The following is a 17,052-nucleotide window of genomic DNA, read 5'->3' on the forward strand; positions in this document are numbered from 1 at the left end:
CACACACACACACACACACACACACACACACACACACACACACACACGGCTCTAAGGGGCTGCACGTTACATTTCTTTTAGGTTATCTAATTTCATTTGTGCAGCAGCCTCCCCTCCCTGACATGCCATTGCCTAGTTTAGGTTATTACCTGTAGATAATGGCTATTTTCTTTGCTACTTGGTTATGGCCAATGACATTTAACTTGGTAAGGAATGGAAAGAAGTACATTTATGAGTACCTGATATTTAAATGTATAATTTTTTTTAAAGAATTTGCTTTCCATTCCAAGTAGTCCTCACCTGTTTGAACATCAATAACCATCTGATGGCCTCCTCTCATTCCTGGTCGGTTATCTTCTCCATCACCTGAAGTAGAAACAATATTTTCTTTAAAGAAATACCACAGAACAACTGCATATCCAGAGTAACTTCATTCATAAGTCTGTAATGAGTAGCGAGAATAACACACACTTATTCTTTCAATATTAAGAATAAGAGGACTTGTAAGAGACATAATATGACATAACTAAGTTTATAATAATTATCTTGCTCTTTTTTTCTAATTGCTTTCAGGCTCTTAATGCAACTGGAAGCTACTTTCAACTTATTTAGGACCAATGCCATAAATCAGCAAAGACACAGGATATTCCACAAAAACGTAAAATCTCTAAACTAGTGAAGTGACAAAGTGAAGATGGAAAACAATCACAGAACTAGATCACAGGTCTATAACTCCAGGCATGGTTTATTAGTATAATGAGCAGTTTTAAAGTTCATAAAACCAGCTACTGAAAACTAAGATGCTATCAAGTTTTACATTAATGATAATTTCATCACTGTATTAATTTTGTGCCAATATTTCAAAAATCATCTCCCACATAATCTCCCAGCTATTTTATTTGAGTAGTACTGTCTGACAAAATGTAAGATTTGCTTCCCTTTGATTCTTATTTACATCACAAAGCTTAATAGGCAGGTTTAAATATAATCAGTGAAAACTTTAAACCTCTGAAGAAAAAAACTATTGTTTAACTTATATTTATCTTATTTTATATCAGATCTTTTATATATAACTTAATTTCAATGGTTCAAAAGGTTACAGGATTCTAATGCCTTACTTGATGTAAACCAGAAAACCTGAGGTTTTCTTTGTAACTCTCCCATTAACTGAAATACATTACTTTAGGTAATAACTTTCCCTGTATCAGCTTTCTCCTATGTAAAATAGGGAACATCCAATTTTTTTTTAAATTGTGTTTTTTAGGTAAAAGGCATTTTTATTTTTTATTTATGTATTTTTTGGCCACGCCATGTGGCATGCGGGATCTTAGTTCCCCAGCCAGGGATCAAACCCATGCCCCCTGCACTGGGAACCCAGAGTCTTAACCACTGGACTGCCAGGGAAGTGCCGGGAACATCCAAGTTTTTACTAATCCCACAGGGGTATTATGAAAAAGACTGAAATATCAGTTCTTGTATATTATAAATAAGATGCAAAACTGAAGCCATATTCAAGCACTAATCATTCAGAAGTTTCCTGCAAATTCTGTCTCCTTTTTAATAGCTAGGTTTAGAATTTATAGCTCATTATTGTTGAAGTTTCACCCTTTTTTTCCTTCTTCCCCCAATTAGTAAAGTCAGTATTCCCACTTTCAAGAACAGATTAAGAGGGAATTCCCTGGTGGCACAGTGGTTAAGAATCCGCCTGCCAATACAGGGGGACACAGGTTCAATCCCTGGTCTGGGAAGATCCCACATGCCGTGGAGCAACTAAGCCCGTGCGCCACAACTACTGAAGCCCGTGTGCTCTAGGGCCCGCATGCTGCAACTACTGAAGCCTGAGCGCCTAGAGCCCATGCTCTGCAACGAGAAGCTACCGCAATGAGAAGCCCGTGCACTGCAACGAAGAGTAGCCCCTGCTCACTGCAACTAGAGAAAGCCCGTGTGCTGCAATGAAGACCCAATGCAGACAAAAAAAATAAATAAATTTAAAAAATAGGGACTTCCCTTGTGGTGCAGTGGTTAAGAATCCAGCTGCCAATGCGGGCAACACGGGTTCGAGCCCTGGTCTGGGAAGATCCCACATGCCGCAGAGCAACTAAGCCCATGTGCCACAACTGCTGAGCCAGCTGCGCTCTAGAGCCCGCAAGCCACAACTACTGAGCCCATGCGCCGCAACTACTGAAGCCCGCGCACCTAGAGCCCATGCTGCACAACGAGAGAAGCCACCACAATGAGAAGCCCGCGCACTGCAACAAAGAGGAGCCCCCACTTGCCGTAACTACAGAAAGCCCGCGCGCAGCAAGACCCAACGCAGCCAAAAATAAATAAGTAAAATAAAAATTTTAAATAAATAAATAAAGAAGACAGATATTTGATCATTAAAAAAAAGAACAGATTGTCAGTATGTTTGCCTTTTATATATTTAATCCATTAGTTTTCAAATATAATAGTCTGCTACAACATGCACTTCTGAAGAAAATTACCTCATATATGACTGATAAAGCAGGAAAATGATGCTTATATAACTCAGAAATCATGGAGGTTCATAAGCAATTTTCTCCAGTATATTAATGTTTAACACTATTTGAAGAAAGCTTTCTCACACTTAAAATGAAGGCTTTAGCAATGTATGAAGACCACAGGAGGTGGTCTTCAGCTTGAGGGTCTACAGCTCAAAGAAAGAAGCATGAGCCCCAGGGTTTAAAGCTCCAAAATCACTGTGATGCTCAATATAAATGCCTATATTTAACTGTACTAGTATTTATTTTTATTAGAATTGTTATTTTTTATTATTAGTATCTGGTTATATTATTAGTTTTTATCATTAGTTTTTATTATTAGTATCTGATTATAAAGTTCCACAGATTTAGAATGGTATGTCCCATTTCTACTTCTCTCATAAGCCCTATTAGCTTTTGTGAGCAATTCTGCAGAACTTAAGGTTTTTCAGGGACACGTTTGGGATTACAACACAACAGCCTATAATTTTATAGTGTCTCTATAAAAGCAGTTTATGATGGTATTCTGTGTAAAAAATGCCCAACCTTCTGTTATAGCAATAAAACAAAAAGGTTTAAAAGAAAAATTTAATATAGTAAACTTCCTCTGCCATCTAGTTGAGGAACCTATGTCTTGTTTTAAACACCTGCTTTTCGTTAATAGGGTACAGTGAAACTTGAGCTACCTTCGGATACATGAAACTGGGACATTAAAGGAAAAGCACCCACAACCTAGAAGGTAGGACTTACCTTTGGTACTTTTGGGAATGATTTGACTCCATCGTGGCTTATATTCCTGTTGACTGATATACTGATTGAACAAGCCATCTGCAAATATCAAAGAAAGAGAGAATTACACCCTAACAGCTTACACTTTTTATTACAGCAAAAAAGACCAAAATGTAGAAGCCTACATTAAAGAAAATTACTAATATGTCACTAATACAATAGCACATTTTCATAAAATATGTGTCAGTTCAGTTTTTATGCTACCTCAAATATAAATAGCAAAGTATTCGTTGACACAACCATGTAAACGAATTGTTTTAGTGGCAGCTCATACTAAGCTTACTAAGTTTCCCCCATTTTTGTACTACTATACAAAAAAGCTAGAGAAGGAAATGGGAGCTCCAACAACTTTGGTCTAGGCCCTTGTATTTTCAGGAAAAAAAACAACTAATCCTTTAAAGTGAAAATACCATTTTTAGAGTTTTCTTTGAGTACAAAATTACATAGACATAAAAGCACCAGTAATAGTAATAGTATATTTATTGAATACTAAATGTTAGAATCTGTGCTATCTTACTTATCTGATTTAATTCTAAAAAACAGCCTTATGAATTGGGCATTATCATCTTCATTTTACAGATGTGGAAATGCATATTTAGAGAAATTAATGAATTTAACCCAAATCACACAGCTCTTGAGTGGTGGGGCTGGGACTCATGTTTCACTATGCTTTACTTACTTCATTAATAAATTCTAAATCTCCTTCTCAAGAGGAGTTGTTACAGTACAGTAACTAGTTGTTACACTAGGTACTACTATGGTCATGGGGACTGAACTCCCCACATATATCCATTCTACCCCAAATTATTATCAAGTCCTAATCCTGTGCCCCTCAACAAAGATTAGTTTAAGAATGGTATGAAACCCAATTCTGGCTAATGAAACGTGAGGATCTCTGGTGGGGGGTGTGGGGGGGCCTTCAAGGAAATGTTTCCTTACTTTTAAATGACTCTACAGAGAAGAAGAATGTACTTTTGTTCCTCTGGAAATGTTCAGAATCTGTATGCAAATGTACATTCCTGCTATAGCCCATTTGTAGAGGTCTGATAATGAAATCAACTCTATAATGATGACAGGGCAGAGAAAGATTAAGAAACTGGGTCACTGAATTGACTAACCATGAAATTTACCTTATCTCTGGACTTCTTGTTATATGATAAAATAACATTTCCTTACTTTTTAAACTAGGGTTTTCTTTGACATGAACCCAAACAGATTATAATTTATAGAGTTACCCTTACTATAAATTCTGTCATTTGACTCTGATTTCAATCTGAATAAAGGGTTCCCTTTTGCTTCATTTAGTCACTGAAAGCAAATACTTTTCCAAAGAATTTATAAGTAAAACTGTCTGTTCTCTGTGACTTGTATCCTTGCCAGAGACTGCGTAATTTACAAAAACCTCCCTAATCTCTTTCTTTTCTGGGTAATTATGAAACTCAGTGGTAACCACACCCTTCAGCTTTCAAGTCTTTCCAGATGGCTTTAACTGAAAACCTCTATCCCATAAACTCATCTAGTTTTTTTCTTTGCCCGTGGGACTTAAAAAAATTCTTGCAAAAAGAAAGTTCTCTCCTCTTAAATTAGCACTCACAAATTAGCATTTATGTTTTAATTGTTAAAGTAAGGGGAACAAATGGATTCACAACTTATTTTAGTGAGAGTGTTTCTATCTTATCACCTACTCCCCCATGGGCTTTTCTGACAATTCTTGCCCCATCCAGCCTACTCTGGCCAATACTGGTTTCCCATTACAAGAGCTGGAAATCTTTTCTTTTTTTCACATAAAATGTTGTGGGGCTCCTATTAATAGTAATGATAAGATGATAATAAAATATTAATCATAAATTTAGTATTATATAGAAGTAAAACACAGCAATTAAATTTTATTCCATTTTGTGAAAGGCACATAAAAGTTAAATGATCCTTTTTAAAAACCTTAAACAGAGAAGATAAAATTAATCAATATAAACAATGATTTTAAAATATTAATTCCACATAATGGCTAACTGAAGAGGAGAGAGAGAAAAAAGTAAAGATGGGAGTATATGGAGATAGGTAGAAAACTGAGGGAGATAAGAAAACTCAAGACATGAAAAATACAAAGCAAAAATAGACACAATTAGAAAAGTAATAAATTTCATACTTTTTAATAGTGCCCAACTGCCATATTACTAAAGTGTCCCATACTAGTTAGTTACACAACTTTTGATAAGTCAAGCAAGTTCCTCATCTGCAAAACTGGTGTTTAAGAGTTGGATAGGGCCTGAGGTTCCTTCCACACTGTGGCATACTAGGGTCCCACCACTGTTAGAACCAATATATTTACTCGAACTGTGTGTGTCTGGCTGATCCCACCTATGTTCATCTTAGAAAAGTCTCCATCTCCTCTTTCTCCTTAAGTCTTCTGTGACTATTCTGAAAAAGAAATCACAATCCACTGGGGGAAATTCTTCTAAGAGCTCTTAAGGCAGTAATCACAGGAAATAATCTGATGGATGACCCCATTCCTGATCTTTAAAGTCATTCTGAACACTGCAGGTAAAATTAAATTCTCTAATTGTTTCTTCAACTAATCCTTCTATCCCCACTCTTAACTAACCTGAAAAACTTACAAATACTCTACCCATCACGAGCTTCACAGTTTCTCTTCTATCAAACACAACTGTCCTATGAAAATATTGTCAGGAATTTTCAAGTAAAAAAAGCAAACTCTCAAACATTATACCATTTTTGTAGAATCATTTTGTAAACACACACACACAGATGAAAAGAAAAAACACTGACATACATCAAAAAGTTAAAAGTGATTTTCTTTGGTTGGCAGGATTAGGATGATCGTGATTTTTGGTTTTGGTTTTTGCCTTTGTACTTTTTTGTTTTCCCAATTTTTTTTGCATTGAACTCTATTATTATCGGAAGAAAGGTCACAAAACAACTAGATATGTGGAATTCTTTTCTAAACTTTGGAAAAACTTCATAACATATTGTTATTACCAATATAAACCATTTTCACATACTTTGTTACCCCTGAAAGGTCTCTTCTTCACAGGTCACTAGACACATTCACGTTTCTACAAGCAGTGCTTTGTACACTGACATTAGCTTGTTTTAACAAGGACAAAGAGAGCTAAATATGCACAAAGGATTTATGATCAAGCATGCAGAGGAAATTACTCCCAAAATTTAAACATTAAGTAATCCAAACTTAAAATATTAGAAATTATGATGATTTTACACTAGATACAATTAATCCTCTCTTGAATAATGACAGTTAATAGCATAACATCAGAGATGCTCAGTATATAATAAATGCTTAGAATGGAAAAAAGAGCAGGGGGTGGAGGGACTTTCCCAGCCACATGGTTGACATTTCCTTTGAGTCATCTTAATCTTACTAAGTTCCTTAAATTACAACAAACTGTACATAAAACTTCTACCTCCAATAAAGCACCAATCTTGTACAGTAGTCAAGCAAACATTAAAAAAAAACTGCTTGGCGAACTTTTTGCCTCCTTCTGTCTCAAGTAAATTCCTTTTATCTTCACTAGTCTAAAGTTCACACAATTCTCTTTGATATCTCTTACTTTTCCTTGGAGACTATTAGAAAACCTGAAGAAAATTATTTCAATATAGCATTATCAAATCTGGAAGTAACTCTCTAAAAAGATCTTACCAAAGAAGAAAGAGTTGACTTTTATTGCACACTTACTGTGTGCAAGACATCACAAAGGTTAATTCATTTACTCCTTAAAATAAATCTACACAATGGTCATTATTAATTATTGCAAAGATTAGAAAATCAAGGTTCAGAGAAATTAATATCATGCCCAAAGACTCTAAACAAAAGGTATAAAACCCAATTCCAAAGTCTAAAATCTTTTCAACTCTTCATAGAATGCATGTAAATAAATATAAACACACAAATAATAGTTTTTAAATTACAATCTAAGATTACACACTATAATAACAGACAGTAAAATTTACCTATTCAACAGCACTTCAACAGACAGCAAAATTTACCTATTCAAAAGGAAGACTGGGAAACATAACTCACCATACCAGATCATTCTACTGCAATATTAAACTGATTATAATAAAAGAGGGATAAAACTAGAACAGTTGAAATATATTGTAGTTAATTATAATTTAAAGGAAAAAATGTAATCTCCCTCTTAAATAAAGATCTACTGGTAACTGTGGCTAAAGTTTACTTTTTATGTTTCGTTTCTTCTCTGGAACACTGGTTTGTCACTACTCCAGATCACTTTCTTACCTTAAGTATTCATTCATCTGGAAGTTGTTCCAGACAACAAATGGCTAGTTTGAGAAGCTAGCTGTTCTACGAAAAACCAAAATAAAAACAAAAACAAAACAAAACACCTCTTTTGGAGAAATCCTGGCTTACCATAAGACACAAAAGCTAGAAACATAAATTCCAGCCCTCTCACACCTCTCTACACTACTATTCAACTCTATTTAATTAACTTCTTGATACTTTCATTTTATAATATTAAACCATCTAATCACTCAAAATAAAAAATGACTTAAAAAACTATGTTGCACTTTGCAGAGAAACATGATAAATTAAAGATTACCCTCATTTATTCTATTACAATACATATTTTATTGCCTCTTGCCAGGGAAACTGGGTTGTCAATAAATAGTCCAGATCAGATCTGGAGCAAGTTATATTTAGTAGCTATTTTCAATGAAATAACATGCTTAAGAATCTTCTTTCACGCTCTCAAACAGAAAAGTAGTAATATAATGTTTATTAATATAATGTTTTCTTGGTGAACAGTCATTTCAAGTGCTAAAGAAACTTTATTTTTTAATAGAACAAATTAAATTTTTCAAAATCAAACAGTCATAAGCTTGAAATCCTTGAGGTGATCAATAAAAATGCTACAAACATTAAAGCAGGGTAAAGATTTTTTTAAAATACATTGCTTTCAGTTCCTTGTTTTAATGTTAAAGAACTCCCTTTCAAGACCTAAAAACAAATGAAAAGCTGACACCTCTGCAGCCAAAATAATCTCGCCATGTTCCTTATATTTCTAATTCTTGAAAGGTCGCCTTTTGTTTGGTATGCTTACTTGCATATATTCTATATGATTCAGCAAAAAATCTGAGCTTTCTATTGAAACAATGACATTCTCATCTACAAAAATATGAAAACACCTCTTAACACTGTTTTAAAAGTCTCAAAAGTAAGGCATTTAAATGTTTATGAACTATTTTAAAAAATTACTTCTGTATTTTAAGAATTCAGGCAGTTGCTAATATTTCTATATGTCTACTTTTGACAAAAATCTAAAGCAGAAAATCAGAAGTGTCTGCCAAAAGTAAAACTATCCAAAAGAACTGAAAATATGACTTAGGAGAAATCACACTAAGACCCAGTTGCTAAGAATTTTCAAACTACTGAAAGGCTCCCGGTCCAATACCATCTCATTTTTCCCCTATGATTATGACTATAATAACTAAACACGTTTCATACAGTCCTAATTAGGCACAAGCTGTTCTTGTCTCTAATGGTGAAAGTACATAATTTTTTTTAAAGAAAAAAAATATATTCAAGCCTCATCCAAGATTAAAAAAGAAAACAGCACAGAATACAGTACTGCTGCCTACATTGAAACTTTTATAAAACTGATTTTTCACCAACACAGAGATTTTTTTTTAAAGAAAAAACTAAAAATTCACTTACAGGTACAGCATAAAAAAGTTTTTATAGTTCAAGAATAATAATGGCTGGGTAAAAGAGATTTTTTAAAAAAATTATGCATTTCAGCAGTTTGATTAAATTCTGAAAAGAGAAATACATGAAATATAACAATTTACGTTACAACAATAAATATTGGGGAAACTGAACCAGTAAATATTTACTTGGATGGTAAAGCATGGTGGTAAGATGAATAGATTCAAATTTTAGCTCTGCCACTTACCAGCTATGCTGTCTTAGGCAAATTACTTAATCACTGACATTTATTAAATTGAAATAACAATAATACTTACCTAGAAAGCAGGTACAAGAATTGAATTAACTCATATATAGTGTTTATTAGAGTAGATGGCATATTGGCCTTTGAATACATGAATAGTTATAATAATGAAGTAATATTTGGAACTATACTTGGCAAAAAACTAATAATTTTTTATGCACAAAATGAGAAATATGGTACAAAGGCAAATAGGAATTAAGAGAAGGAGGAGCAACTGAGGTGCAAGAATAATTTTTAAAAACTAGCTTGAAAGAGCTAGCCTTGAAGAATGAGTTTCAAGTGAATGGTGATAAAAAGGAAAAGTAATCAGGGAAGGGAATACAACATAAACAAAAGCACAAAGGCATGACCTAAATGGGAAGGAAATCCAAAAAAGAGGATATATGTATATGTATAGCCGATGTACTTTGCTGTACAGCAGAAACAAAAACAACATTTTAAAGCAACTATACTCCAATTAAAAAAACAAAAAAAAGCACAAAGGCATGAATGAACAGGAATTAGGGAAAGAAGCCATCTTTCAGGAAGCAGTCTGATGAAAAACAAAAAAGAGAGATTTTGCATTAGGAGCACTGCTGAGAAGAAAGTGTCCCCAGAGAAAAGCAATACCATAAGGAAAAATCTTGCTGTTCTAGAACACAGTCTTAAGAACCTATTTAAAACAAGAAAAACTCATTTCATTCAAAGATTAATAAAACTCAAAAACAACCAACTCAGAATTCATATAAAGATATAAAAAGGAAAAGAAAAAAAAATTTAAGTGGCAAAAGAATCTGATTCAACAGAAAAATGTAGTCATGTAATTGATGAAAATGGCCAAATACTTTTCCATGAATATAAAAGTTAAGTAAGAAACTCTCTTTATAAAAGATGAGCACTAATTAGAGATACAGTTAGAAAACAGAGATATAAATAGTTGGAAGAGATATGGTATGACAACAAAGATAAATAAAACATGAATGTCAGAGTTGAAGGAAAAGAGGAAGAAAAACAAAATGAATACATAACAGAAATGAAGACCAAAATAAGAAGGAAAGAAAACACTACTAACAATATAGTAATGGAAAAGAGAGAAAGAATTTAGAGAAGGTTGAAAAATTCAACATAAATGTGCAATTAAAATGAGAAAATAAAAGATATACATCTAACTGAAAGAAAACAAAAATACATAATAGTTAATTGACAGTGTCACCACACTGGAGTTGTCCTGTTTATAGAACTACAAAACAATCTAAAACAAAGATATGCTTAATATATTTAAATATTTAAACAGCCATAGGCAAAAAGAGAGATTGCATTCAAAAGAGCAATAGTTGAAACTGGCAACAATGGAAACTGGTTAACAGTGAAATGACATTGAAAATGTATTTGGAGAAGATAATTGTCAATCTAGAATTCTATACCCAGTGAAAATATCCTTCAAGAAAAGAGACAAATTTTCAAGCAAACAAAAACTGAGAGAATTAATCTGCATTAGAAGAAATTCTAAAGGATGTGCTTAAGGCAGAAGGAATATGATCTTAGGTATAAAATCAAAGATTCAAATAGTAGTGCAGAGCAAAAAAATTAGTAAATATTTGGGTAAAATTAATGGACACTGTATAAAACAAGAACAGTAATATCTTCTAGGGTCTCTGAATATGGTATCAAAATAAAGAACAACCATAGCATATGAGTTGGAAGGTAAGTAGATGGGAGTTCAAAGTCCACTAAGTCCTTGTACTGATAAATTTTGTTAAGTATGTATATTTGTGGTTATTTATGGACTCACCATAAATAAAATACAGAGTGTGTTACTTCCAAATAAAAAAATGAAAAGATTAAAAAGTTTAAAAAGGTAAGAGACAACAACCAAAAACAAGAAATAAAGGACATGACAAAATATATTAAGTAAAATGGTAGGTTTGAACCCATATATTTACCAGTAATTCAATCATGTAAATGAAATAAATGTTCAAATCAAAAGAAGGCAGAGTTTTTAAAAAACAACTAAATTTACAAGAGATACTTCTTTGAAAAAAGGATACAGAAAGCTTGAAATTAAAAGATGGAAAAGATATGTAAATTTTTACCAAATGAAAGCAGACATATTAATGTAAGACAATTTATAACTTAAGGCAACAACATTAGTAGAGATAAAAACACACTTAAAGATAAAAGATTTCATTCAAAATGAAAGAATTTAAAATTTGTATGCATCTAGAAACATAGCTTCAAAATATACGAAGCAAAAACTGACAGAATTATAAGAAGAGACAATTCCATAATCATAGTAGCAAGTGTTAACACATTTTTCTTAGTAATTGAGAGAATCAGACAGAAAACATTATTGGTAAAGCAGATTTATGCAACATGATTAGCAAACTGGACCAACTGGACATATATAGAACATTGCAGTAACAACTAAAGAACTGGATTTCTGTCCAAGTGTACCTAATATGTTTATAAAAATTGAACAAAGTGGGCCATATGGTAAGTCTTATCAAATTTCAAAGAATTGGAATAGTACAAAATATGTACTCTGACCGCTATGCATTTATGCCAGAAATCAGTAATGAGGAAAAGAGCCAGAAAATCTTTATGTATTTGGAAATTAAAAACTGTATTTCTATATAACTATGACTCAAAAAAGAGCAATATCATTTCCTAATGAAATTACTGAACTGGACAAAAATGAAAACACTTCATAGCACAACTGAAAAAGAAGAAGAAGGAAATTTATATCCTTAAATGCATATATGGGGAAATAACAAAGTCTGAAAATTAATAAGCTAAGCATCAATCTCAATAAATTATAAAATGCATATTCATCTCAAAGAGGGAAAGAAGACAACGTTAAATAAAGAGCATAAGCCAAGGACATAAAAGTTAACATAAAGAATCAACAAACCAGAAGTTGGTTCCCTCAAAAGATCACTGAACTTGCTAAGCTTATGGTGAAGGCAATAGATTGGGGGGACTTCCCTGGTGGAGCAGTGGTTAAGAATCCGCCTGCCAATGCAGGGGGCATGGGTTCGATCCCTGGTCCTGGAAGATTCCACATGCCACGGAGCAACTAAGCGCATGTGCCACAACTACTGAGCCTGCGCTCTAGAGCCTGCGAGCCACAACTACTGAAGCCCGCATGCCTAGAGCCCGTGCTCTGCAACAAGAGAAGCCACCGCAATGAGAAGCCCGCGCACCGCAACGAACACCCAACACAGCCAAGAATAAATAAATAAAATAAATTTATTTAAAAAAAAGAGAAAGTAATGGATTAGGGAGGGAGAAAGAATTCATAAATAACCAATATAAGGAATGAAAAAAAGAGACATCTCAAGAAATTCTACAAACATTAAACAGATAATAAGGGGATATTAGGTACGGTTTCACATCCATAAGCTTGAAATTTTAGATGAAACTAAAACAAACTACTAGAAAAGTGTAATTTGTTAAAGCTCAATCAACCAATCAAACAACTCTGAATAGTCCTACGAAGTTTCAAGAAACTGAATTGGTAAGCTAAAAATATTCCTGCAAGCAAATCTCAAGCACAGATAGCTCAATGGTAAATTCAACCAAGCATTTAAGAAAGAAATAATTCACATCTTACATTTATTCAGAAAATAGGAAGAAAAGGTTAACTCCTCAACACATTATGTGAAATTAGCCTAATAATGATACTAAACCTGAACAGGAAGATATGAGAAAGAAAAGCTACAAGGTCAACCTTACTAACAAAAATAGTTGGAAGAATTCTAACAAAACATTAGTCAATCTAAACCCAAAATAAATTTAAAAAATACAAAACAAAGTTAAGTATATATGAGGTTTAACATTAGAAAATCAATTACTATGATTTCATATATTAATAGGGTAGGAAAATCATATCACAAAAGGTAGAGAAAAAGTGGCAAAATCCAATACCCATTTATGACACAAACTCTTAGGAATCTTGGAATCTGATACAGAATCTCCAAAAACCCCAGATCAAAAATATATTTAACAATGAAATGTAAAAAGCATTTCTTCTGGGATCATGAACTACACAGGGTTATCCACTATAATTATGCCATGGCAATCTTTTTCTAAAGATCCTGGCAGAGATTAAACACAAGGGGGAAAAAGTTATCAGGGTTGGAAAGAAAAATGTGTCATTATGCCTAAGTACAGCTGACCCTTGAACAAGACAGGTTGGAACCGCACATGTCCACCTATATGTGGATGTTTTTTCCAATAAATATATTAGAAATTTTTTTGGAGATTTTCAACAGTTTGAAAAAACTCGCAGATGAACCACACAGCCTAGAAATGTCAAGAAAATTAAGAAAAGGTGAGGTAAGTCATGAATGCATAAAATATGTAGGTACTACTCTATCCATATTTATACAGGCATAAGGTGAGTGCTATTTAATATAAAATTAATAATGTGTTGGTTTTCCTACTGTTTTATAACTTTGCTTTCAAAGAATTACATTACTGTACAGTATGCCCCCCTCCCACCCTCTCTCAACTGGAGAAACTATCAGCCTATCATCAGAGGTAAATAGTTTTTAGAAAATATAACAATGTTTCCAATACTGTATTATAAATACGACTAAAACTGTATGCCATAAAAATTTTATAACAATTCATTCATTAGCATAAAGACTAAGCTATTGTGAAGCGATTGTATCAATTACACTAGACTACTGTAAAGCAATCATATTGCTGCTGCTTCATTACCAATGCATGAATTGTTAGACCTGTAAACAAATATGAATTTCTTTTTCCACATTAACTTTCATCTTTGATGTCTAGTGTTAGTAATACATATAATACGTACAGTGTTTTGTATCACTAAGACAATATTGACACAGGTACTGACAATTTATCTTGTAAACAGATAATGTAAACTTACGATATTAATAAACATAGTACACACTGTAAATGTTTTCTCTTCCTTATGATTTTCTTAATAACATTTTCTTTACTCTAGTTTATTTTATTGTCGGAATACAGTACATATATGTAACATATAAAATATGTGTTAATTGACTATTCATGTTATCGGTAAGGCTTCCAGTCAACAGTAGGCTACTAGTAGTTAAGTTCTGGGGGAATCAGTTACACGTGGATTTTCAACTGTGCAAGCGGTAGGACAGGGGAGGGAGAGCTGGCGCCCCTAACCCCCACGCTGTTTAAGGGTCAACTGTATTTTAAACTGAATGAAAATGAAAACAACATAGCAAAATTTGTGAGATACAACTAAAGCAGTGCTTAAGGGAAATTCTTAACACCAAATGCTTACATTAGAAAAGAAGAATCTCTAATGGCTTCAGCTTTCGTATTAAGAAACTAGGAAAAGAGCAAATTAAAACCAAAGTATGTGGAAAAAAGGAAATAATAAAGATACAGAAATCAATGAAATAGAGAGAAAAGATAAAACAAAGAAACCAAGAGCTGTTTTCTTAAAATAAAACTGATAGATCTCTAGCCAGACTACCAAGAAATGAAAGACAAAAATTACCAATATCAAGAACATGATATGACATAAAGGACAATAATGGAATATAAACAACTTTATGCCAGTAAATTCATCAATTTAGATGAAATGGGCATATTCCTCAAAAGACACAAACTACCAATATTCCCTCAATAAATAGCCCGATATCTATTAACAATACTAAATTTGTAGTTAAAAACCTTGCCACAAAAGTAACTCCAACAAGATTTGAGATCTCAAAAAAATTCTAAGGAGAGGGAAACAGGCCTACCATATAATTAACAACTATGGCATAAACCAAGGTATGGGAAGGGAGAGATACAGGGTGGGGTATGGGTGGGCAGGAGTGTGGGGTGGAGTAGAGAAAAAAGAAAGGAGGAGGGGAAGAGGAAAGAAGGGAGGGAGAGAGATAAAGACCTCAAGTTTAAACTTTAGGACTACTTTATTAAACTTTAAACTTTATCTCCCCCTTGTCTCACAAAAGCAAACTTTTATTTCATTAACAAATAAGATAAACACTGCAAAGGGAGGTTTTCTTTAAGTATTTTCTGTTCCTGGGTGATTACTTTTGCCTATCATCATTGGATTCTACCTTTTTTCCCTGGCATTGTCAAAGAGGAAGTAGCAATGATTGGTTCAGGCATCACCTCTAATGAAATTAAACGTAAATGTAGGGATGTTTCTAGGCAAATAGGAAGTCTATTAGAGAAATAAATACAGCCCAACACTTTCTTAAAATATAGACCATACTTGAAGAAGAGCATACTAATATACCAAATACACTAAAAGTAGCTTTTGTTTCCTCCACTGTAAGAAATTTGAAAGATGCTTCTGATTCCCTAGACTTTCTTATTTACCGGGCAGGAACTTCTTACCCTTCTCTTCTATGTTTTTAACAGAGCAGAAGCCAAAAAACTTTGCAGTGTTTACTTCCTTATTTGTCCAACAAATCATCATCAGTGCAGTCAGCAGCAAACTGAACAACCCTGGAAGGAATGTTTATTAACTAAACACTGTTCCAAGCCAGTGAGGAGTATAAAAAGTATGACTTGGCTGTTAAGTCTCAAGAATAGTTACTATCAATTTTCCTAAACTTGGTTTCTTCCTAGAGTCAGAAGGATAAGTTAAGTCTCTGCAGTAGCAGAGTTGCACATGATGTTAACAGCTTCTCGTAAATGAGTATATTGCTAAAGAGACAATTTTAAAACCTGTTTTTAGCTAACTAATTACACAAAATTGCTGGTGGTTCTGTTGTTTACTTTACCTTAACAAAATATTAAATGCCTTAAAGATTTAAAACAAAACAAAAAAACCATAAAATTACTTGTGCCTTCTTCATCCTATAGTTAAAAAATACAGAATTCATTCTCAGAAATGGCATACACACACACACACACACACACACACACACATACTTTCATTAGTGGCATTTTGATGGTTTGGTAAGAGATTATTATATATGTTCCATTTCGGTATACTCCAAAGTATATTCTATTTCAAACGTAGTAATCATTTATTTGCAAGTATCACCATCAATTAAATAAACAGTAACAATATACAAGGCTGAGAGGCAGGTTTGTTATAACACAATGGAGCTGCAAGCAATTCATTTTGAGTTAACTTTAAATTTATAAACTCAAAGAAGGCAGTACTGGTTCTGTTTAGCTGTAAAATATTCAACCAATATCTGATAAATGAGTAACTAATAATAATAAATGATAGTGATAAGACTAAAATATACGAAAACAGAGCACTGAATAAGTCTATTATTCTTTATTTCTTTCCGTAAAAAGAATAGAATTTCTATACAACTTTGTATCATTCCACAAGTTTCATAATTCAGCATTAAGCTGTTTTCACTCACAATGCTTCTTACTCCAAATGTGTGGGTATTCTCCTTACACCAACCATTTCTCCAATTCTCTGACTCCAACTTGGTATCCAACCGAGAATCAATTCAATTCTGACACCATCTACCTGGAGTCAGTGTCAGATCTCACAAGTTAAAGGGCTCAGTTCCACAAGACTATTCCCACTTCAGATGCCAATTGCAAATCCCAAGCCACTGGTACTTCTGACTTACCAGCTATAAATTGGGGGTTCCTACAACCCCCACTCAGGTTCGATAATGCTAGAGTAACCACAGATTTCAGGAAAGCACTTTACTTACTATCACTGGTCTATTATAAAGAATACAAGTCTGAAACAGCCAAATGGAAGAAAGATGTAGGGCAAGGTACAGGGTGTGTGTGTGTGTGTGTGTGTGTGTGTGTGTGTGTGTGTGTGTGTG

At 33.4% G+C, this 17,052-nt stretch overlaps 1 protein-coding gene across 4 annotated transcripts in view; it reads right to left on the bottom strand.

The window, feature by feature from the left end:
• Window positions 1–17,052, bottom strand: part of MKLN1 (muskelin 1) — a 178,651-nt gene that overhangs the window by 79,403 nt on the left and 82,196 nt on the right. For all 4 annotated transcript variants that reach the window (XM_027101903.1, XM_027101906.1, XM_027101904.1 and 1 more), the window contains exons 7-8: window positions 3,252–3,329; window positions 301–366 (exon numbers count right to left, since the gene is read on the bottom strand). In XM_027101903.1, coding sequence (XP_026957704.1) covers window positions 301–366; window positions 3,252–3,329 — 144 coding nt within the window. The remainder of the gene's footprint in view (window positions 1–300; window positions 367–3,251; window positions 3,330–17,052) is intronic.

This window comes from Aethalodelphis obliquidens, unplaced genomic scaffold, assembly GCF_003676395.1.
Source record: "Aethalodelphis obliquidens isolate GAN/ISIS:26980383/991018 unplaced genomic scaffold, ASM367639v1 scaffold5, whole genome shotgun sequence".
NCBI lineage: Eukaryota > Metazoa > Chordata > Mammalia > Artiodactyla > Delphinidae > Aethalodelphis > Aethalodelphis obliquidens.